The 24,381-nt window shown below is 33.8% G+C and overlaps 2 protein-coding genes across 2 annotated transcripts; one reads left to right on the forward strand and one right to left on the reverse strand.

The window, feature by feature from the left end:
* The first annotated feature begins 3,093 nt into the window (after window positions 1–3,093).
* LOC122293443 (squamosa promoter-binding-like protein 8) lies at window positions 3,094–5,462 on the forward strand. Its single transcript, XM_043102022.1, has 4 exons — window positions 3,094–3,378; window positions 3,504–4,178; window positions 4,716–4,882; window positions 5,137–5,462. Exons 1-4 carry the CDS (start codon window positions 3,284–3,286, stop codon window positions 5,286–5,288), a joined length of 1,089 nt encoding a protein of 362 aa, XP_042957956.1. The 5' UTR covers window positions 3,094–3,283; the 3' UTR covers window positions 5,289–5,462.
* A 4,609-nt stretch (window positions 5,463–10,071) lies between these two features.
* Window positions 10,072–23,851, reverse strand: LOC122294693 (protein FAR1-RELATED SEQUENCE 5-like). The gene is made up of 6 exons (XM_043103610.1): window positions 23,792–23,851; window positions 23,551–23,704; window positions 21,797–23,438; window positions 21,339–21,693; window positions 21,183–21,254; window positions 10,072–10,317 (listed from the first exon to the last, which is right to left on the reverse strand). Exons 1-6 carry the CDS (start codon window positions 23,849–23,851, stop codon window positions 10,072–10,074), a joined length of 2,529 nt encoding a protein of 842 aa, XP_042959544.1.
* Between the last annotated feature and the right edge of the window lie 530 nt (window positions 23,852–24,381).

The raw sequence follows: 24,381 nt of genomic DNA on the forward strand, positions 1-24,381 counted from the left end.
GGATTATATATATATATATTTTAAATATTTGATATATAGATAATGAATAAAAAATTTAATTAATTTAAAAAGAATAAATTAAAATATATAATATGTGATTTATAACATGAAATCTTATATATAATATGATTTAATTGATATATATAATATGATATATAATTTAATTACATGCTTGTAAAGATGTGGAACAGTAAAAGACTTGGGAATTGGATCGATCACATTTAAAAAATAAAAAATAAATGATGATTCGTGCTGGAGCCGGGAGGGTGTAGCCGGATAAAATGTTCTGATACGGTTAGGCCGGATTGGATTCCAAACTCTTTTTATCCCATCCAAATTCATCTCATTTAATTATTATATATATTTTTAATTTTAATACAAAATATAATAAATAATTTAATTTTTTTAAATTTTTAAATAATAATGATATTAAAAAATAATATTTTATTTAATTTTTAATTTTTAACTCAACTCGACTCGACTCGACTCGACTCAACATTCAAATAGAGTCTAAATATATTTTTCTTACTAAGTTTTTTATATTTTTAAATATTTTAAAAAGAATTTATAATATCATTAAAAAATATTTACTTAATCGTTAAATAAAAATAAAAATAAAAAGTTATTAAGGACCCAAACCAAATTGGGGATCCAAGCATTTCTCAAAAAATTATATATATTTATCAAAGGAAAATAAAATTTTGAGTTTGTCTTCTCAATTTGACCGTTTATATATTTTATTTTATTTTATTTTTAATATATTTTTTACTTAATTGTTAAAAAAATGATTATTAATATATTATTTAAAAAAAAGGTTTAAAAATGTTTGAAATAAAAAATTAAAAAAAAAAGGTGTAATTTACACTAAAGACACTAAATAAGCAAACTTAAGTGGCATAATAACACTACTTTTTATCAAAAGAATAATGCTATTCTAACATAAAAAAGCCACCCTACTAATTTTTTTTTACTTAATAATTAAGTAAATATTTTTAAATAATGTTATGAATTTTTTTATAAAATATATTTATTTTAAATTAAAAATTAAAAAATTAAAAAAAAGAAAAAAAATAGTGGAATAGCTGGCCACTATCAGTAGGTTTAATACGTGCGTATGGCAGGATGCTTATCCAAACTCTGGCTACTGAGAATAGGCATCCCGTACATCTGTTTCAGGCTTTCAGCGGCACAGACAAAATGCCACCATACTCTACTCAGATCACTTGCACTTTCACTTGGATGTTCGTGTTTGGGAGCTAAGAATCTCATTTACTCCGCTTTATTTACAAATAATTTATTTTTATTTATAAATTATTTATTATTTTATCGTTATTTATAAATTATTTTATTATTATTTATAAACAATCTTAGATACTCTTAACGTCTAAATGTACTCGAAGGACTTCAACTTCGTTTAGCTATACAGATAAAATGAAATGAGAAACATGTGAATCAATAATAAGATAATTTGTTAATAGTAATAAAATAATTTCAGTTAAGATTTTTATAGAGTTTTAGAATAAGAGAGAAAAAGAAACTAAATAAAATAATTGTAAAATTAAAAAAAATGTTAGAATATAATTTTTTAATATAATTTTTATTTTAAATTTTAAAAAAGTTGAATTATTTTTATGTTTTATTTAAAAATTTATAATAATTATACTGAGTCGTGCTACTGTGTCGCTCATATGTTATCATTGAACAATATCACTAGTTTATTCTATTTTTTTAATGTAAAAAAAAAAAAAAAAAAAAAAAAAACATACAAAGTTACTAGTAATAATTTTTTTAAACATTAAAAAAATAAATTAACGATAAGGGGCAAGCTGGAAGAGCAACCTAGAATTTTCCTTCAATATTATCTAACCTTTCATTTAGCTACATGCCTGCGTAATAAGAATAAAAACTATAATAATTTTTTTTTTTTTTTATAATTAGTTCATTAGACCATAAAATGCAGAACTCTTAATTAAAGATGTTAAGAGAAATTATTTACTACTTATACATATGAATATATCAATAAAGAGAAATTTTTTATTCATAAATAATTTCATATAAATAACTTCATAAATTGATACAGTTTATTATAAATTGTAAAATACTTATTACTGCAAAGTATATCTAACATATAATATTTAACTCCATCAATATTTAACTCCATCAATTTGTAAGGTGTAAACTCAATACTTCTCATCAATGAATATTTGATCGAAATTTTGATTGATGATAGACCGTGAAGATTCAGAGTTTAGAGTCTTAAGATTATAAGTAAATTTTATTATTATTCATAAATAATTTATTATTATTTATAAATTATTCACTTTTATTTATAAAATTATCTGAGATCACGTCATTGGTATCATATTACTTGCTACGTATGTGAAAAAAATATATATATATATATAGTTGCAAGCACAATTGTGCATTAATCTGTGTAACAATTTGATGTGATTGGTCAAAAAATAAATTTTATTAAAAATAGTATTAATTTAAATTTTAAGTATGAATAAATCAGTATTGGTACACAGATTAGTACGCGACTTTATTTGTATATAAGAAAACTCGAAAAAAATTTATATATCTCTTCAAAGCATATAAAAGAGCTTTCGGATAATGGTTTTTCCTCCTTTACATGCATAAAGTTGCATAGATATATAAAGTTGCAAAGCATATCTATGGTACAATAATGATATAAGTGAGATAAGATAAGATAAAATAAAATTATTATTAAAAAATTATTTTAATATTTAAAAAAATTAAATTATTTATTATATTTAATATAAAAATTTTAAAAATTTATAATAATTATATAAGGCAAGAAGGGATAAAGAGGGTAAGCCCAATATAGCCCACCACGTAGCAATGCATCTGAATTCTGAGGAACCGCACACAGATCAGAACACAAAAGTATCCTTTCCTAATTAGTCGGACTTAGGAAATAGCTGTAGGGACCATCGTCCCCACGTACTACTATTACACAGAATTTCATTGAAGTGACTTTCCCAGCAAGTGTGTAACCTTCTCTGGGGTAAATCAGTAATTACGTAGCAAAACAACCCCTCCTCCTATCCTCTACTACTAATCCCACCTCGATCTCTCTCTCTCTCTCTCTCTCTCTCTGCAACAAGCGACCTGGGTCTAGCTACCTATAGAAGGAAAAACATAGCCTCAATTGCTAAAAGGGTCAGCTTTTTAGAGGAAGGACTTGGGAAAGCCTTTATCAAAGAGAAAGGAAGAAAATAAAAGAAAGAAACTTGATGTTCACGCCACCCTATAGGAATGCATGTTAAGGAACAGACTCTGCAAATGGCAACTTCAGGCTTTCGAAGATCTCAATCCTCTCCCTGATCGGTTCGACACTCTACCTTCCTTCGTGAGGTGAGACCTTCTACTGTTGAAATAATCCAAACCCACATATCCACTCCAAAAAGAGGAAGCTCCAGCTCTCTTTGCCCAATCCACTAATCTCTCTCTCACTCTCAACTCGTTGTTACTGTGCGCAGAAACAACCTGGTAGCCAGCCTGACGAAGAGACTGTTCGGCAGCAAAATGCTGGAGTACGAATGGGGCAATCCGGCCAGCACAATCATGCTTTCGGCCGAGCAAGAACCAGCCTCGGATTCGGACCAAACTCCTCAAATCTTCGACCACTACACCCAAGCATTCCACGACAACAGTTGTAACCCTCAACCCACAACCACCGCGTTCTGTCCCTTCATCCCGTCACAGAACCAAACACATCCCCAGCCCCACCACTCCCTCTTCGACCCACGGGCCTACTCAACCAGCTCGTCGCACTACCCACCTACTCAGCTTCTCACCCTCGATCCCCTACCCGTCCCCACCGGAACCAGAGGAGGAGGGTACCTGGTCGTCCCCAAGAGCGAAGAGGTCTCTCGGCCACCCTTGGACTTCGTCTCCAGACTCGGCCTCAACCTTGGTGGCCGTACGTACTTCTCCTCGGCGGAGGACGAGTTAGTGAACCGGCTCTACCCCCGGAGCAGACAGGCCGAGTCCGGTCCTACCAACTCACCCCGGTGCCAGGCCGAGGGGTGCAATGCCGATCTGAGCCACGCGAAGCACTACCACCGTCGTCACAAGGTCTGCGAGTACCACTCCAAGGCCTCAACCGTCATTGCCGCCGGGTTGACTCAGAGATTCTGCCAGCAGTGTAGCAGGTTGTGTCAATTTGACTGAATTCACCCTTTATATATATATATATATATATATTGCCATATTGCACCACCCTCGAATCACCATCATCGTCCTCTTCATAATAGCTTTTGAGCTTCCTTATTCTTCCGTCTTTTTTCTAATGCAGACTTTGTATGACGAAAATACCCCTAGGGTTTGTCTGTCTAATTAAAGCGTTAAAAAAAAAATACTTTCTATTTGACCGTGAATTGACGGAAAGACCCTCATCATGCGGTCGTATTTTCACTCGCGTCAAAACGGAAATGTACAACTAGAGCAATCATTAATCTGTCGGCCGATCCCAAAGATGGCTGAAAAGCCCACGTAAGGACGTAAATGGCCCTGGAAGTTGTGCTTCTTGCCCAATGATTGGGGCTGAAGTACATGTGGAGATCCCGAGGGCATTTCTGTCCGTAAAACTTCACTTATTCCTAATGGCAGCGACATTATCTCTTGATTTTTTAATCAGTGCATTATTCGTTAACGAATGCTTGATGACTGTTTCATGCAAATTTTCACAGATTCCACCTTCTCTCGGAGTTCGATAACGGAAAACGCAGCTGCCGGAAGAGACTGGCCGACCACAATCGTCGCCGACGGAAAATTCAGCAACAAAACCAAGAAATTCACACATCCCAACTCGGAAAGGCTCACATTAATAATTCGTCCTCTGATAAATATCTGACGAGTAAGTCTCTCATGTTCACCTGAAATTGCCTCAAATGATTCAAACCTAGACCTCTATATAACAAAAAAATGCACAAAGAAAAAATGAATTAACGTATGAATTATTTACAATTTCAAAATTAGGAAAACACCCATTATTGCAACGTTTCTTTTGTGATCGTTATATGTTCTTAAGCAATTGCTAGAATGTATGATCAGCAACTAATTCGAGGATTTGGTTTTCTTGGATTGATTTTTGTTCTTTTCCTCTCATAGGATCACCACTGGATTCCGGAGCTCACTCAATGTCGTCGGTATCAGTGACCTTGTCGCCGGCAAGAATGTCGTTGGATTGCTTCAGGCAGCGACCTTATCAAGCTACGGCTTCTTCGGCATCGTCAAGCTCGTTTTTATTCTCAAGTGGGTGACTGTGTCGAAGTGGAAGGAGGATTAGACTATCAGCAATAATACATTGATCACGGCTTGTTTAATTTGCCTTTTTTTTCTGGATTACTTTTGTTTTCCCTCTGAATTTCAGTGCTTAGTCAAGAATGGTGTTTGTAACATGGATCCTATATATATATGGAGCATCTAATTTTATATCCTCCGTCCATGGAAAATACCAGATTCTCAAGTTGTTTTTGTACTTTTCATTTTTCATCACCTAGGGAAAAGTTGATGCAGGAAACTGTAGATGAATATCTTCATTTAGATGTTAAGTTGAATTGAGATGAATTAAAATGAAAATTAAAAATTAAATAAAATATTATTAAAATATTATTTTAAATATTATTATTATTATTTTAAGATTTAAAAAATTAAATTATTTATTATATTTTATGTTAAAATTTAAAAATTATAATAATTAAATAAAATAAATTGAGATGGTTTTAGAATCCAAACTGCCCAATTTGATTGCAGATGGATGGAGTTGTTGCAGCAGGTTTTGACTTTCATTCTTTTGGGTAACTGATAACTCAAATGTAATTCAGTGTTTTGTTAATGTACGTACTGTGTATTTTCCGGCCGGGCGATGGAGAACGTAATATATATACATATATATATATATAAACGTAAAAACTTGCCATGCATGCATGCAGCAAATAATTTTTCTGGGAATAGTGAAGGAAATTGGTTGCTCAAGCCGTCCCAAAGCTGCCCCCTTTTGTAAGCTAGCTAGCTAGCACGCCGTTTAATTGCATGTACCGAACAAATTACTAGTATTATACAGAAATCAATCAGATCGATATGGCCCATAATCTAATCTACCACTACTCCTCTCTCTCTCTCTCTCTCACATTGTCGGGATCTGTGTAGAAATTAATCTTCTGGTCTCGGAAATGTAAAGATCTTGATCAAATGGTTCCATCCCTAACACACAAACTACACTGGTAATATTAGCCTCGATCGGTATTCTAATGTCTTTTCAGTACGGATGTCGATAACTTGTGGTCTGTATATTTAATTTTACCAGAAATAATACTTATTTTTCATAATCAGCCAATTTGAATGAGATAAGAGATAAGAGTCACTGTTTCAAGAAATACAAGCTAGCATTTATGACAAATTATAAATTAACTTCGGCTGACACAAAGTACAACCAAAAAATGCACAAGAACAACGTGGGTTGGAATATCTGTACTATGTTGTTCAACTTCTTTAATTTCTTCTAAACATGCTTCTGATCATTGCAAGCAAGGGTCCATTCAATTGAAAAAAAGGGGTGGGGAGCTTGATGCAGGGTTGATTTAAGTCATGAACGTACATCACTCCAAGGTGGGCATGTTCTACTGATGATCATCAATAGGTCGTAAAATTGACCATAGATATTTGCTAATAAGTCGTTGGGAAAGTACTCTCCGAAAAAAGAATGCCATAATGTTGATTGTTGACAGTAAGGTATGGATCGTAGCAATAAACATTTAATGTGTTAGCTAGCTATCATATTGAGACTCGATCCAGCTGTTGTGATGCATGCCTTTAGTACTCCTAATTACCAATCTTAATATCATAAATATTATGATTGTACCATACCGAAATTAGGGATCTTGTCCATGCAAATACCATCAAGCTCATGATTTCCTTAATAATTTTTATAATTTAAAGTAGTCAGATCATAGACAAATCGACCATGTAAACTCTACTATATTTATTACATTTCCAACAGTTAAGATTTTAGATTATCAGTTGGATGATTCTTAAGTGGTCACATGATGGCATTCTAAGATGAAGTTGTACGTACCCTTTGGCCATTGTATCATGTGGTACCGTATCAGTCGATAAAGTATGAATTAAACTGATGTTGAAATATGCAGGTGTTTGTTTTATTCTCATAGCTAGCAGCTAGTATCGATATTAAAATCACATGAAAATTATATATCATGTTTGGAGGCTGTGATCACTAAGGTTAGTTTACTTGATTAGGAAGCCTCCTTGCATCTTCGGGGAAACTTAAATTGTTGGCCATATATGATTTGATCTCATCATTTTTTTTGTTTTAACTTTGGCTTATTTGCTGTTTTTTGCTTAATTCGAAGGAAGCATGCATGCATCCGTAAGGTTTTGTTTGTTTCCCGAGAATATCGAAACTGCATAAAATAAAATAATTAAGAGAACTAGCTCGGAATCGTTAACGTGTCGTACTGGTTAGATTTTGAAATTTATCGTGATGCTGAACCAATTAATGCAAAAGTAATCGACCGTTCGTATAAGTTGCAACAATCCTCTGAAGTACTAAATTCAGAGGTCCAATAAGTGGCTGGCCGGGTTTCAGTGCCTGTCTGGATCTGTGATCACCGGCTAGCTGGTTATGGTTTTGAATAAGTACATACACACACATATATATATATATATTCTTACTATCCTATTACTACCTTTTCACTATTCAAATTTACATTTTTTTTTTTTTTTTTTGGTTCAGGTCTGCTTTCTGCCCTTCTATGATGGAGACGAGGTTTCACCTGATTCACGATGGAGATGGAAGAGAGGTATAAAAATGTTAGGGTCTGAGATTGTAATTATGAATTTTAAAAGGAAAACGAAACTTAATTGTAGGTAGATTTGAGTGATCTTAGAGGAGATGGAGTGACTCCTAGAAATGCTCCTAAAAAATTAAGGTTGTGGTTGGTTAGCCGATCAAACTCAATTTAACTCATCTCATCTAATTATTATAACTTTTTCAACTTTTAACACAAAATATAATAAATAATTCTAGTTTTTTAAATTCCAATTCAACTTTCTTAAATCTTGAAACAATATTAATATTAAAAAATAATATTTTAAACTTTCTTCTCAACTGAACCCACTATCTAAACTGGTCCTATGAGATTTGAATCTATTATAGTCGGACATAAAACTTATGATAGAAGGCACAGCAGAAGGCTAATTTTAGGTAATAAACAAGTAATACTGGGGCAATAATGATATTATAACCCATATATATATATATAATATATATGTATGTGTGTTATATAATCTTTTTATTTACATAAAAATGTATTTTATTGTAAAAAAACATAAGATGTAGTTTTCCACCTTTTGCCTCAATGTCCTGCCCTGGCCCTGCAATTAATATTGAGACCTATGAAATTTATATTTTCCCACTTTTTCGACAAAAGACCTATAAAATTTAATCGCAATAATATATCCATCAGAAAGAAGTATAATGGTGGCCGGAGACCATTTATGGCCACAAGAACTGAATTATTATAAAAATTGTACGCAATCACAGATCAATTTGACTCCTCGAAAAACCCATAACACTAAATGCTATATTTTTGTTGCTAGTACCTAATGGAAATTTTGGATCTTTCTGTTTTTTTTTTCCCTTCCCATTCAGCAAAAAAAAGTAATGGTAGGTAAAGTTATGGAATATGCAAATTTTGTGTATTATTTAAAAAAAATAGATTTATTATTAAAAATGAGTTTTTTTTTTTAATTCAATATTTAGTTTATTCAAATTTTTTCAAAATGAATATCCGCATGCATGTATGTGAGTCGGGCCAAGTCTTATCACGAAGTTTTGAGATCTTAACTCCTCTCTCTCATTACAAAATTTTGTTTTTTAAGAACGAAATTTGTTTATTTCATCCATAAAAATACTTTTCAGAGATAAAATTTATATTTCGTCTCAAAATAGAGAGAACCTTATAAATCTGTTTGAACTAATAAATATTAGTTCAAACCGAAAATTCTGGAGCAAATTAGATCGTTTCAAAAAATCGAAACCGTTCGAACTAATAAAATTTAATTCAAACATATAATTAATCTATTCGAATGCATTATAATCTGTTCGAATTAATATTAACTCGTTCGAACGGTATTATTTAATTGAAAAGATATATTATTAAAATTGTAATAATACATATTTTTTTTATTAATTTTTTATCATTTTCAAAGTAAATAAAAATTTCTATATATTATATATTATGATTTACAATGAATTAAAATATTTACGAATTTATAAATTAATTTTATGTAATTATTTTAAAAATATTTTAGTTAAATAAATATTCCTTTAAAGATTTTATCATTTTTTCAATTATCGTGAACATTAAGTATAATAAGAAGAAAATATAATTAACAATAAAGAGGCTAGCAAACACTAAAAATAAAAATCATACATTAATTATATTTCAAAAAGAGTTAGACGTTCTATACAACATCAAAAAAGTAAAATAATAACTAACAATATCTATTTATTAAGTAAATCAAAATCCTCCTGTAAAGTATGTAAGCGTCCTTCTACGTCATTAAACTTATCCATGATGGGCTGAATGAAGTCCCTGAATATAATTTGGCGGTGTTCTGCCAATATAACTCATACCTCATCTGGAGTAGCCCCAGCAGACTGTCTCTCAACAGGGGCAGTAGCAGTAGAAGCTGGATCAGTAGGTGGAGGCTGATTCTGTACTGCATGAGTCTTCGGCAAGTGACCCCTACTCTTGCTGAATGTGATCTTGTTAACGGACCCCATATGTGGTGTCCTTCGCTCAGTCGAAGTCACTTGATCCCCCGATTAAAGTAGGAGGTTAGATATTAGCAGTGCAAATGGTAGACTACCTCCACCCGAATAGCGTGACTCTGATCGAATGCGGAGGAAGAAATATAATGCCAGATCAATCGGCTCCCCCTGTGCTAACCGTAACAAAAATCTGGCCCGCTTGATCTCGAAATCAGATTAAACATTCTGAAAAATGCTATATAATCAGCCTATCGGATCACTTTACTGCCATCATGTGAAGAAGCCGAAGGCTCTCGCACAATGTCACAAAACTGATCGTCTGTGAGACCATCATCAGGTACCTCAACGCGGTTCTCACTATCATCCGAGCCAGCATCCAACTCTGCGGTCTGTACATTCAGTGCTGGCAATGAGGATGCGACTGGTGTCTCCTCTCCAGATGGTGCAGTCGCTACTCTCTCTGGTGCTTGTGCTGCAAGATATGCCCAGGGCTCCTGCCACAGATCAAGAAACTTAGCAATAACGCGAGGAAAGAAGATAATACTCACTCCTCAGACTACTAAATTGTAACATAGGGCATCACCAAATTGCTCTCCCATGGCACGGTAAAACTCACCGACCATCTCAGGATATGTTGCGCCCCTCTGTCGATAGATCGGGGTCCATCCACGATTAGTGATGATGTCATGTATGCTCCATCCCTCCCAAGTGAGATCACGGAAGTCATTCAGAAGGATCTCCCGCTCAACTAGTATAGGCCGCACGGCAGGCTAAGAAGGAGCTCCTTCGCTACTTTGGCCTGTCTGGGGTTGGGAACGTTTTCTTCCGCTGCTACTTGCCATTAGTATACTGTTGATCTATAAAATAATTATGTAATTTAATTAAAGTGAATTAGAGGACATAAATGTTGTGCTGCAGTGTTTGGCAAGCCTTTATTCAAATGGATTCAAATTCGTTCGAATAAGGGCTGCCAAATATCATGTTTAGTTTGAATGATTAAAATTCAATTCGAATGGCCTAAATTTTCATTCGAATGAAATAAAAGTCCATTCGAATGAAATTTAACATCATTCAAATGACCATAAAATTAATTTGAATGACCCATAAAACATCTATATGAATGAGCAAGAAGTCCATTCGAATGAACTTTTTTTCCATTCAAATGAGCATAAATTCCATTCGAATGGAAATAAATTTCATTCAAATAGAATTTACGCTCATTCGAACGGGACTGAGCCAAATAGACATGGCTGAGTCAACTCAGTCCCGAATCTACAAATCCAAAATATTCAATGTACCAAGATTTTAATTGGTAGAAATGATTGAGGAGTAAAGCCCCATCATTTCTACCGATTACTTTTGTATCATTTAACCCCAAAATAACAAAATGGGGTCGGATTGATTCAAAATCCGAACCCCCCAAAACCAATGATTTAATCGGTAAAATATTTAAGGAATTTAACCCATACCTCTTGTTGTAGGGGATTTGAGGACTTGGTCGGAGTTTGCGGCGGCATTGGGCTTGCGAACGGCGGAGGATTCGATTGGACGGTTCAAATAAGAGGATGCACGAATGGCCGAAGAAGAAACTGTATCGCGGCTTATATAACGTAAATTCGTTCGAACGGAAAGGGTATCATTTCGAGCTGAAAGGATATATGATCGAATGAATTATGTATGTAATAATTCATAAATAATTTGATATATATATATATATATATATAAGTACAAGAGGTAAAACAATATATACTAGTATTAGTACTAATACTTAAATTATGCATTAGATGAGTATAAAATAGTCTCAAGTAAAGCATTGCATTAAATATAAGTATAAAATACATATATCTAATATATTTAGTTTGTGTATTAGTAATTAATAAACCAAGTACTTAGAATATATTAGAAAGTATTATTGTACTATTAGTTTTCAAATATTTATGCTATATATCTATACTATAATAGATAGTATTATACGATTAGTGATACTTAGTATTATATTTATAGTGATACTAATTATAAGTATAACACTATTAGTGATACTAAATAAAATATTATATTATTAGTAATACATAATATTATAGATTGATAAGAAACTTAGTATTATGCTATTAGTGACACTTAGTATTATATAGTGTATTGTATTATATTATATACTAATAATAGTATTTGGTGTATATTTATATATTTCTATTATTATCTGTTTGAACGCATATAAAACTATTTGCATAGATATAAAGTTTGTTTGAACGAAGTTTTTTTATTTGGAGGGAAAATTCGGGCCAAATTATCAGTATATGCTGGAGAATATTCCTTTTTTTCGTTCGAACTATAATATTATTAATTCGAACGGGAAAATATTGTGGGAAAAATTTGCAGTTTTTTTATTTTCGCGTTCGAACTTAAAAAAAATCTGTTCGAACGTAAATTCATATATTATTAACCCGATCATTTCACTTCATTTTCACTCGGATTGAAGTTTGAGAAAAGGAGAGAGAGCGTGGTAGAGGCTATTAGACAGTGTTGTGGAGAGAGAGAGCTTCAAAGAAGTAAGAGAGATGAAAGAAGGATAAGAGACAAATGGTTTTTTTGTTATTTTTCATTCCGATTTTCGTTTACAAGTACAATTTCATTTGTTGCATTTATTTGTTGGGATAAAACAACTATTTAATGTGTTTTATGCATATATAGGTATTATGGATTGATATTTTTATTGGATTGCAAAAATTAGAGGTAAGTTTTTATAGTTTTCTAAATTATTTAATAATCATATTTAGAGATAATCATATAATTTTCAATGTATTGTATTGAAATATGCTATCATGTATGTGATAATTGTGTTTTGTGGTTCAGTTTTTTGCTCTTTTTGGTGACTGATTTCTGGTTTTGTCTCATTCGAACACTCTAAATATCGTTCGAATTGAATGTAATCAGTTAGAACGAAATCAAATTATGGCTTTATTATATTCGAACATATTGAGTGTTTGTTCGAACAGTATCAATTAGATGATAGTTATAATGTAATTATAAAATGTAATTATAATATATAATTGTAAATATTCAAGTACTGTATTGTAATATTCGAAAACTTAAAATATAATTATAAAATATTTAATAAAAGAAGTTTAATGTATGAGTGAAAATATTTAATAGATTAATACTAAAAAAAAAACATAAAATATTAGTTATAAAAAATTATAATTAAATATTTGAAAATATTTAAGTACTCTAATTAAGATGATTAATACTCTAAATATTCTTATTGTACTTAATTAAAGAATTATAATGTATAATTAATTCTATTTAGGTACTCTAATTAATAGATTAATACTTAAATTATAATTATAAAATATAAGTTATAAAAAATTATAATTAAATATTTGAAAATATTTAAGTACTCTAATTAAGATGATTAATACTCTAAATATTCTTATTGTACTTAATTAAAGAATTATAATGTATAATTAATTATATTGAAGTATTCTAATTAAATAGATTAATACTTAAATTATAATTATAAAATATAAGTTATAAAAAATTATAATTAAATATTTGAAAATATTTAAGTACTCTAATTAAGATGATTAACATGACGGAATCTTTAAGTAAAAAATTATAAGTACTTAAATATATTTAAGGGCCCATCATGTATACTTGTAATGTAATCTTGTAATGTATTTGTGATGTATACTTGTTATATTTATTACTGAGCGGTTGGATTTTCTAATTATTTTACATGCAGTTAAACTTTAGACCCGTTCGAGAGTTGTGGCCAAATATTCTCGTAAAGAATGTTTGGGTACAACTCTTGAATTGTCCAAAGTGGACAGTTTGGGATTTTATCATCTATATGGCATATATATTCAGTTAAAACTCATGTATTAGTCAATTAAACTTTTGGTTTAGCATTTTCTTATATTTTTCGAGTATGTAGTTCATAAGTTTCTCAGCCCATGAATAGGGTAGATAACTTACCGTGACCAGCATACTTGAAGAATTATAGGGAAATGCTGTCAAAACTTTTACTAACATACGAGTTTTTGACTGAGTATATATGCGATATAGATGATAGTCTCTCGAATGGTATAGGACGGCCAACTACCTTAAAAATAGATGGTATCCAATTATTGTAATAGTTTATTGATAGTACTTATCCCATGAATTAGATTTTTTATAGATGGATAAGAGTTGAATGTTGTTAAGAGATAGACTTAGTCGAGAATATAAGCAATATACACAAGGGGTGGAGTCTTTCTTAGAATTTGCTTGTGGGAGTATTGATAGTCGAGGATTTATAAGATGCCCATGTAAGAAGTGCAAAATCCTTAGTTCATATAATATGATGGCTGTGGAGGATCATTTATTCGTAAATGAGTTTGATCCAAAATATTCAAATTGGGTTTTACATGGCGAACCATTTCCTAAGAGAGTTCGATTTGGCAGTAATCTCAATCAGATGGATGAATGTAATGAGATCGGCACGGACGACATAAATGATGATGTTTCTGATGATAGTTATGATAATAGAAAAGATATGACTGAAATGATAGGGGATCTTGGCGCAGGCATATTTGGTGCCAGGGATGGAGAAGGAACATCTGCACAATCATTTGAGAGAAATGAAGAATTTGGATTACTGTGGGAGGATGCACAACGAGAATTGTACTCAGGGTGCACCCGTCATAGCAAGTTGTCATTCACAGAATCACAATCAGGCTGCTCCATATTAAGTCTATTTGTCGTATTTCTACAAAGGCCATCAATATGTTGCTTGAATTATTTAAAGAGGCTCTCCCACAAGATAACGTAATACCTCAAAATTTTTATGAAGTGAAGAAATTGAAGCGAGATTTAGAATTTCATTATAATATCATCCACGCATGTAAAAATGATTGTATTCTCTTCTGGAAGCAATATGCAAAATTTGATTCATGTTCGGTGTGTCATGAGTCAAGATGGACATCAGATAAGCGTATGTACCCCATAAAATTTTCAAACAGATATTTGTGTTGGTATAATTCTTATAAAAAGATTCTCCCATTTGTTTGAATAATGATTTATTATAATTTCAAACAGATATGTCTCCAAAATATGAAAGAACACGTGAGCCATCCCCACCACCTACTAACTCCCCGTGTGATTTACCTGTCAACAATGGTAGGCCAACATCACCAGAACCAGAAAAAGGTATTTTATCATTGTATATCTTTTAAATAAAATAATTTAATTAAAATATATGATTTAATTTTTGTATATATAGCTATTGTAAATCAACGTCGTGTTAGAGGCATTACGAGGGGTGTCGGCATAGAGAAAGTAAGGAAAGTTGGTAAAATTAAAGTTGAAATATCTGATGACACACCGGTGGCTTTGGGGATTCAGCAGCTTGGCTTACTTCTTATGTTGGTACACTTACTCGCACATATGCATCAATGGCTACATCCTCCTGGGTTAAAGTTAACCAAGATGTGAAAGATCACATCAAAAATCGTTGCCTGATAATAAGTTACTCTAGAGAACATTTGTATTTAAATAACTTTTGAAATTATACTAATTGCTTCTAATTTTTTGAAAGATGAGTTTGAACTAAATTTTAGCCGACGAGAGGATCGACTAACGATTGAAAAACTGATGTCAAATGCATTCCGGAGGTACAAAGGTCGATGTCATGCATACTATCAGAAGTTCAGTATTACGATAGAGGCGCGTCAAAATTCATTCCAAGCAATGCCACCAAACGAATGAGAGAAAGTTTGTGATATGTTTGAAGATTCTACTTATCAGGTAATTTCGCTGCTGTCTTTTTTTAATATGATAGATATATTAAACATAAAATTATAATAATTTTTTTTAGCAATGGAGTATGGTGAACAAAGCAAATAGATCAAATTTAACGATACACATCATGCGGGTTCTCGATCTTTTCATCACTTGTCAAAAAAATGGTTAGTTATTTTAGTCTCCATTAAATATTAATACATACACTTTTCTAGTTTAAATTCTGATATTAATTTTCATTTTGCAGCAAGAAGAAAATCCTGTTGATTATGATCTGACCTAATTCTATGTTAAAGTACTAAAAATCGTGATGGTATTTGGAACAATCCTGAAGCAGAGGCAAATTATGTAAATTTAAGTTTATTTAATTTCATTGTCTAAATATATTTTTGTTACCTATACTAATTTTAATGTTTTTTTTTAGGACAAGATGAAATCTCTTATAGACACTGCTGCAGATCCATCTGATGAACCATCTGTCAACAATGCTCAAATCTTTTCTCAAGTTCTTGAATCATGTTTTGGATATTTGAGGGGCTTAGGACGTTGCGTGAAGGCATCTTCAACATCGTTATCCTCTTCTTAAACCAGATTAAATGACGACTAGACTAAGAAGTTAGAGGAAGCTACACTTGAGATAAAACGATTGAGGTCGATCGAAGGAAAAAGAATTACTAACTCGATTAGATCGAGCAGCAAATTTAAATGTAAGATTAGAAGAGAGGCTACAATTAAATGACCAAAAAATATTTAAACAATTCTAGTCAATGATGTCTCAAAACCCTATTCCACCAGTACCATCACAATCATAGTTCATTTAATTTTTTTAATTACCTTTATTTATGATGTTGTAAATATTTGAACAATTGATGTATGTAGATTACAATTTGTATTAATATGTTCTTTTTAATTAAATTTTATTTTATTTGATCAATACCGTTTGAACTTTAAATAATTTGTTCGAATGGTAAATTACTATTTATGCATACATTCGAACAAAAACATATCCATTTGAACATAAAAAACCCATTTGAACGTATCGAAAAATATAATCAGTGCCTTTGTTCGAACAATTAAATACTCATTCGAATAACGATATTTTTCAAAACTTCGTTCGAACAAAATATTTCCGTAAATATATTGTATGTTCAAACAGTTAAAATTTCTCTTCGAACAAAAGTCATTTCAAAATGTGTTGTTTGAACGGATTCGGTCAAAGATGGTTGTTGGTTCGAATTAACATTTCCTGTTGTTCGAACAATAATTTTTCCATTCAAACTTCATTCTGAAATGAAATTTTTTTGTCTAAAAAAAAATTTCCATTTGAACAGTTTCGGCTGATTCCGCCCAATTTCGTCCCTAAAAGTACTTTTTGGAGATGAAATTCAATTTTTATCTCCAAAAACCTTCTGAGACAATCTTTCTGAGATAAAATAGAGACAAAAAATTTTCGTTTCCAAAAACTTCTAGGGACGAAATTCTGATTTTTTAAGACAAATTTTCCAATTCTCTTGTAGTGTCTTCATCTATGCAAATTGTTAAAGAAGACAAATATTGTTTGAGAATACAACTGTTTTAAAATTATTTTATTATTATTTATAAACAATTTATTTCATTACTGTTATTAACAAATTATTCATTAAATACATTCAAACGGAACTTAACTGTAGCATTGTTCATAACACGAGCATACTTTTCATAAGACCCCGGCCTTGCACGTGGAGCAAGCTAGGGTTTATTTGTATTAGCCATTAGCTAGGGTTGATGCGTGGGGCTCCATCAGGTTATGGATCACTGATCATCATATCATGGTGCTGCAGTTTTAAGCTGTGCACATGAGCACGTGATTTACAAAAATGAATAAGTCTTCGGAGCATCCACTGTTTGGGAGAAACCAGTGCACTCATGACGTGTGGACCGGATTCACTAAACACTGAACCGGTTTCCTCACCTACTCTGAAATCGTGTACCCCCCACTCATCTCCCATACTCTGGAAGCCCTAAGAGCCCTTCGTGCCCCTCGAGCCCCGTGCCCTTCGTCCGTTCGTCTTCTTCGAAGGCCATCGGACTGGACTCCGATACTCATCTCCCATACTCTCTCAGCCCTTCGTGCCCTTCGTGCCCCTCAAGCCCTTCGTTCGTTCGTCCGTTCTTCTTCTTCGAAGGCCATCGGACTGGACTCTCACCCCCCACGCAACTCCCACTCTCTATAACCTGCCCTCCCAAAGAGAAGACGATTTTTCATCCATTCCGCAGTGTCTAACTCATCTGGGCATTGAAGCCCATCACGGCATCCCTCAGTCCCAAAGGTCGGTCCATTCAAACGTAGGACACGAACCATCCCTCAGTACACCGAACCCCTTATTTGCTCAGTCCACCGAACCCCTTATTCCCTCAATCCCGAAGCCCTCAGTCCACCGAACCCCTTATTCCCGGATTCCCGAAGCCGTCAATCCCGAAGCCCTAATAGCACCGAGGCAAAGAGATATGCGTGAGGGAGTTTCTGATTCTAGGGTTTAAATTTGTTTAATTGTTTTATGGATTGTGGTGATTTGTTTAAATTTCTTGTGTTATAGCTACGGTTCTACATTATGGTGATTTGTTTCAATTTCCTGTGTTATATGGTTCTGCGCTTTGCTATGGTGATTTATTTCAATTTCCTATGTTATAGCTATGGTTCTGCGCTTTGCTATGGTGATTTGTTTCAATTTCCTGTGTTATAGCTATGGTTCTGCGCTTTGCTATGGTGATTTGTTTCAATTTCCTGTGTTATAGCTATGGTTCTGTGTAAATTCCTATGGTGATTTGTTTAGTGAATCTTTGGATTAAAGCTATGGTTCTGCGTTATGGTGTTCCAAGTTGCATCCTGATTATTTATTCCAAGTTGCATTGTGATTATTTATTCCAATTTGCATTCTACATGCCACAGTTAGTTGAAGTTAAATTGTTGTATGGTGCACTGATCCCTCAGAACAATATTACCTATGCATGAAGTTAAAGTGTTGATATGGAAATGATTGTAATGTAAAGTTGAGAAAAACAGGGGATACTAATCTGAAGTTCGAGTTGTTTCCTGTTTACTAATCTTTGTTAGTAAATTCCTGCATTTACTAATCTGTTTTAGTACTAATCTATGCTAGTAAATTCCTGTTTTTAGTAAGCTGTTTTAGTACTAATCTGTGTTAGTATACAATATGTATACAATAAAGCTGTTAGTTCCCTGAAAATTGAAATATACTAATCTGTGTTAGTATATTTCTATTTTTACTAACACAGATTTAGTACTAATTTGTGTTAGTAAATTCCTATTTTTACTAGACTGTTTTAGTAGTAATCCGTGTTAGTAAATTCCTGTTTTTACTAATCTTTTGTAGTACTAATCTGTTTTAGTACTAATTGTGTTATTAAATTCCCGTTTCAGTAACTTCATGTTTATACTAATCTGAACTTCTGTGCAGTGTCTTTTTAACCAGGCATGGCTTCTACACAATCATCATCGTCTGTAGTTGATGAATTTGTGTTGGAAACACCAAGTTGTTGGTGTGGTTTGAAAGCACCCCTAAAGACATCGCACACTACGAAAAATCCGGGAAGGAAATTTTTCGCCTACCCAAATTATAAGACGGTAAAGCAAGTTATTTAATCTTAATTAGTATAGTGAGTTTCATTTTAATTAAATGTTCTTATTGTGTGCAGCTTGAAACTAGGAAATGTGAATTTTTCATTTGGACAGATATATTTCACCTGGTAGAGGAGAACATTCGTAGAAGAGAGAGTCAAGTTTGGAATATGTTGGATGACGTATTGGTGCGCGAGAAAGAGGATCGTAAAAAGGAAGATAAAGTTCGTAAAAAGGAAGATAAAGTGCGAAAGGGAGAGACAAGGCTTCGTAGGGAAAATCATAAATTATTATATTTGAATTGGATTGTGATTTTTGTAATTATTTGGGCTTGGTTTGGATAGTTTGGTAACTCTAATACCAAACTGACTTTTTGTGTCCATGTAACTGTTGGTAGAGTGTAGTGTGGAAGTCCAACTTACCAAACTGACTTTTTGTTAGAATGTAACTGTTGGTAGAGTGTAGTGTGGAAGTCCAACTTACTGTGATGTGCAGAAAACATCTTGGACCTGTCTCTGGAAGTATAACAGCAGTGTAAATTGCAAGCTGTATAAATATCAAAATTCCTGTTTTCCTATTACCAGTATTGAGACTACAAACCGTACTGTTGTTGGTAGAATGTAAATAAAATTCCAGCAGACTTGATTTTACATTCCAAGAGGTATCTTTACCAAAAAATTACAATTACAAAACTTGATGCAAATAAGCATTGAAATAAACAGCCAGCCTACAATTGCCATTCAAGTGTTCAAAAAATATACCCCATGTAATTACATATCAACTGTCCACGAGTTATTTTTACCAAAAAATAATAATTACAAACCCCATATTGAATGCTGAATCCTACAGCCTTTACAAGTCAGGTGTACATATTATGCATTTGTATACAATTACGTCTTCATCAAAAGGAAGTGGCAGTCCATGTGCAAGAATTCAAAGTCATTAACTAGTGCAGTAATTGCTCCAGATATCACCCCTGAAACTATAAATGCATCACGTTAGACACAATTCAGCTGCAGGAAAATTACAACATTTTTTATCACCCCTGAAACTATAAATGCATCAAAAGAATTAAAATGCTACGAACTATAAATAAGGTATCTTTATCCACGACATACACATGCAAATTACGTACAAGCATCTCTAACTTGATGCAATAGCTCTAACCTCATTAGACGGCTAGGTTGATTGTGTGAGAATGCTGCTTTGCGTTCCAACACAAACTCCATCATCAACTTGGGGTAGGGGTGGGCAGCGGGGCCCCGCACCCCGCTACCCCGCCCCCGTTCGCCCCGCCCCCGCACAACGGGGCGGGGTACACCGCCCCGCATGGGCCGGGGCGGGGGCCCCCGCCCCGCATCTAGTCCCCCTAGCGGGGGCAGGGGGTGGGGAGGGCCCAACCCCGCCCCGCCCTCACCTATATATATTATATATATATATATAAACATAAATATTTATATATACAAAAACATAAATATATGTTTATATATATAAATATATATTTATATTTTACAAATTGTGTATATATAAATATATATTATAATTTGTTAGACTTGTTCACAAATTATGCATTAGTAAATTTAAAAACTATATAGTTTAAAAACTACTACACTACAACTTACACAAAATATGCATTAGTAAATTTAAAAATTACATCATTTTTAAATTATAGTCATATTTACAAAATTTAAATTTATAATTTAGATCTAAAAATATATTTTTTATCACTTTTAGATCTAGAAATAATTTTTTAAAATAATAAAATATAGTTAATATTTTAAGTGAAAATAAGGCGGGGCGGATTGGGACCCAATCCGCCCCGCACCCCGCCTAGCGGGGCGGGGTACCCCGCCCCGGGGATGCGGGGGCAGGTGGCGGGGAGGAAAATCCCACCCCCGCATGATGCGGGGCGGGGTGCGGGGAGGGGGCTACCCCGCACCGTATGGTGCGGGTAGCACCCCTAACTTGGGGTTCTTGAGATCTCGTATTGTCTTCCAATTGTGTTGCATCTGCATCCCCCAAAATTTTCCTGCATGTCTATGTTCGAAAACCAAAGTGAGCATATAGAATAATCAGAATATTCGAAAACCCAATTAGGCATGAGACAAATTTATTAATTACCGGTTTTTTCCTCTTTGTTGCCAACTTTTCCACAGGTGGAACCTTCCTCTTACTTGGGGGTCTCCCTTTCCCTCGGACCACAATGGGGCTTAATATTTTCTTACCCTTCTCCAAGACCATCTTTGGTTGTGCCTTCGTTTGCTCGCATGTCGACTCTAGTGTTGAACCTTCATATTTTGTCTCAAAGTCATTAACAACACGCAGGAATGCACTGACTTTTTCATTATCTGAGGAAATTTTGGTTGCCAATTGCGAACATCTTTTAACCACAAGCTCATAATTCTTGGCATCTGATCTGTCCCGCTGGTCATCGTAACTACTTCTAAGTAAGGTGTATCTCCTCTTAATGTCTTTTCTTCAGCGATCCAATACATATACGTCAGGCAACACGTTAATTCTCTTCAACTGACAAACTCTAAGTGCATGCCTAGCTACATAGAATCCCTCTCGTCTCAAACAGTGCACATGAGCATTTTACCTCCACCTCCTCCTCGTTATAGTAAACAGAGTATTGGACTGGTTTAATGTGGTCATCAATGGATATTTCATCCAAGACATCATATTTTAAAATGCACCCGTGTGTGCTTACCAACCAACAATTGCAACACATTAGGTCCAGCAACTCTCCTTGGACCTCTTTGAACTTTGCATTCATATATAAGTTTTGAAATTGCTTCTCGATGTTAAAATGAGACAAGCAGGGAATAGTTTGGTTGGTAGAATTGAAATCCGCAATTGTCTCTACCTCGACCTTCTTTCTAAGGGCGTTATCAAACTGGTCCACAAATTCTTTCAACGTTGTTCCAGCATGGACATAGCCGTCGAAAAAAGCATTCATGCTTTCAGACCGTTGGGTCGTGCTCATACCAGCCCAAAATACACTCTTCAAGTAAGCTAGAACCCAAGAAGACCTTTCCTCATATAACGAATGAAGCCATTTATTGCTGACCAAATCATAGTTCGCAAGTAGTTGAGCCCAATTTTCCTCAAATTCTGTAGTGGTCTGTGAGTCATATAATGCAGTTTGAATGTCAGTCTTCAACCCCGCATTAAATTTGGCATGAGACCCTAACTTCTCTGAAAGTTTGCGCATAATATGCCATAAACAATATCTATGTCTAATTTGGGGGAATACACATGCAATAGCATTCTTCATTGCCCGATCTTGGTCGGTTATGATAGCTTTGGGTGCCTTATCATTCATGCAACTTAACCACATTTGAAACAACCAGATAAAAGTATTTGTGTCCTCATTTGAAAGCAACCCCGCTCCTAATAATATGGACTGCCCATGATGGTTAACACCAACGAATGGGGCAAACGGCATCCCGTACCTATTTGTTAGGTACATTGTATCAAAAGTTAAAACGTTGCCAAAATATTCATAGGCCGCTCGACTCCGAGCATCAGCCCAAAACACGTTCCGTAACCTTCCATCATCATCCACATCCATATTAGAGACAAAACCGTCATTCTGATCTCTCATTCTTTGAAAATACTGATTAAGGGGGTCGCCACCTCCTTTGCCCAACCTCAAATGTTGCGCCTTATCAATAAAATTCCGACAATCTTTCTCTTGAAATTGAAGATTGTCAAAACCCCCCGCATCAACGACAAGTGAATAGTAATTTTTGCTCATTCGTATACCAGCTCTATCATTAAGCTCGAGAATCCTCTGATTGTATTCATCAAGACACTTGTGAGATCGCAAAAGTCTTGTCTTCTTGGGGCTCACAGTGATGTGGTTGTGCGCATTTATAACAGTGATGAATACCCATTTCTCATTCTTATTCAAGGTCACATTTACCCTCGCCTTACAATCTGTTTTGGTTGTTGGCCGTGGCCTCGAGATATTGTTACCCTTAGGTTGGTACTTCCCGCCACGGGAACAACCAAATGTCACGTACACCGGTCTCCCTTCATCATCTCTCCTAGTCCTAAATGACCGTACACCAAAACCCTCTTGCTTGGCATATTGCTTGTAGTAGGTCTTAACCTCTTTCGCACTGGGGAATTCCATACCCGACCTTGGTGCTTCAACTCGTACCTCATCATCCGAAACAACAGTGGTACCCTCTAAATCTTCTTCTTCATCTATATCTTCATTTATGTCGAAGAGCATTTTTAAAAAAAATAAACAAATGGAGCGATTAGTAGTGATTAGTATCGTTTTGAAAATAGCGGAAAATCTAAGCAAACAAAACTCTAATACCATCGGCGTCATGCAAACTTTCATCAGTCATCATGAATGGACTTCCAACATTTTGTTCATATTCTGCACTAGTACGCACATTCGACACCGACGGCGCTTCTTGACTCAGGTGGTCTAGATTACTCGGTGGCAGGGAATGTATATATGGTGGCATCTGCTCAAAGAAACACATTGTTAGGCAAAAGACTCTAAACTTTATAAAATGTAGATGTAAGGAATTTAAAAATTCAAATAAACGAACCTGAAATGAATCATCAAATGGATTAAACTCTACCAGATTGTGTGACGTAGGGTATGACATCTTTACATACAGTAGAAGTAGACCCCAGCTACCTATCATAAAGCAAGAAAATTTGTTAAAAAAAAATCCATTCCCATTCACTCAAGAAAAGACCAAAAAATACCCACAAACTTAATCAAGAAAAGACAAAAAAAACATGTATGGCCCATCTGAACTTTCATTTCCTTCATCTCTCTCTCTTTCTCTTTCTCACACACACACACATTTTGATGTATGGCCCGTTAATATATATATATATATATATAAAATTATATATATATAAATAATAAGCACTTTTTGATGGGATAGGCTACCTGAAGCCAAATAACTATATAAGATGCCTTTAATTACAAAACTGTGCATTATCATCTGTTTAGTGAGCATATTATTATAAAAAAGTTCAAGTTCTCTTGTAGAGAGTTCTCAAAATAAAGGGTTCCTTGTGGGTGGAACCCAAGAATACTTAATCTGTCCTTATTAAAGCACACATTTTTCCCAACTTAAAATGTGTTTGATTCATTTTATTTACTCTTGAACATTAATCTGTTGTG

This window comes from Carya illinoinensis, chromosome 14 (assembly GCF_018687715.1).
Source record: "Carya illinoinensis cultivar Pawnee chromosome 14, C.illinoinensisPawnee_v1, whole genome shotgun sequence".
In the NCBI taxonomy this organism is placed as follows: Eukaryota; Viridiplantae; Streptophyta; class Magnoliopsida; order Fagales; family Juglandaceae; genus Carya; species Carya illinoinensis.

Excerpts from the sequence above, each read along its gene's own strand:
- LOC122293443 (XM_043102022.1), top strand. The coding sequence starts at position 3,284 with ATGTTAAGGAACAGACTCTGCAAATGGCAACTTCAGGCTTTCGAAGAT. Across the intron at positions 4,179-4,715 it reads TTCTGCCAGCAGTGTAGCAG|ATTCCACCTTCTCTCGGAGT; the intron begins GTTGTGTCAATT and ends AAATTTTCACAG. Across the intron at positions 4,883-5,136 it reads CTCTGATAAATATCTGACGA|GATCACCACTGGATTCCGGA; the intron begins GTAAGTCTCTCA and ends TTCCTCTCATAG.
- LOC122294693 (XM_043103610.1), bottom strand. The coding sequence starts at position 23,851 with ATGTCATACCCTACGTCACACAATCTGGTAGAGTTTAATCCATTTGAT. Across the intron at positions 23,439-23,550 it reads AAGTTTGCATGACGCCGATG|ATATAGATGAAGAAGAAGAT; the intron begins GTATTAGAGTTT and ends ACATAAATGAAG. Across the intron at positions 21,255-21,338 it reads CAACAAAGAGGAAAAAACCG|ACATGCAGGAAAATTTTGGG; the intron begins GTAATTAATAAA and ends TTTCGAACATAG.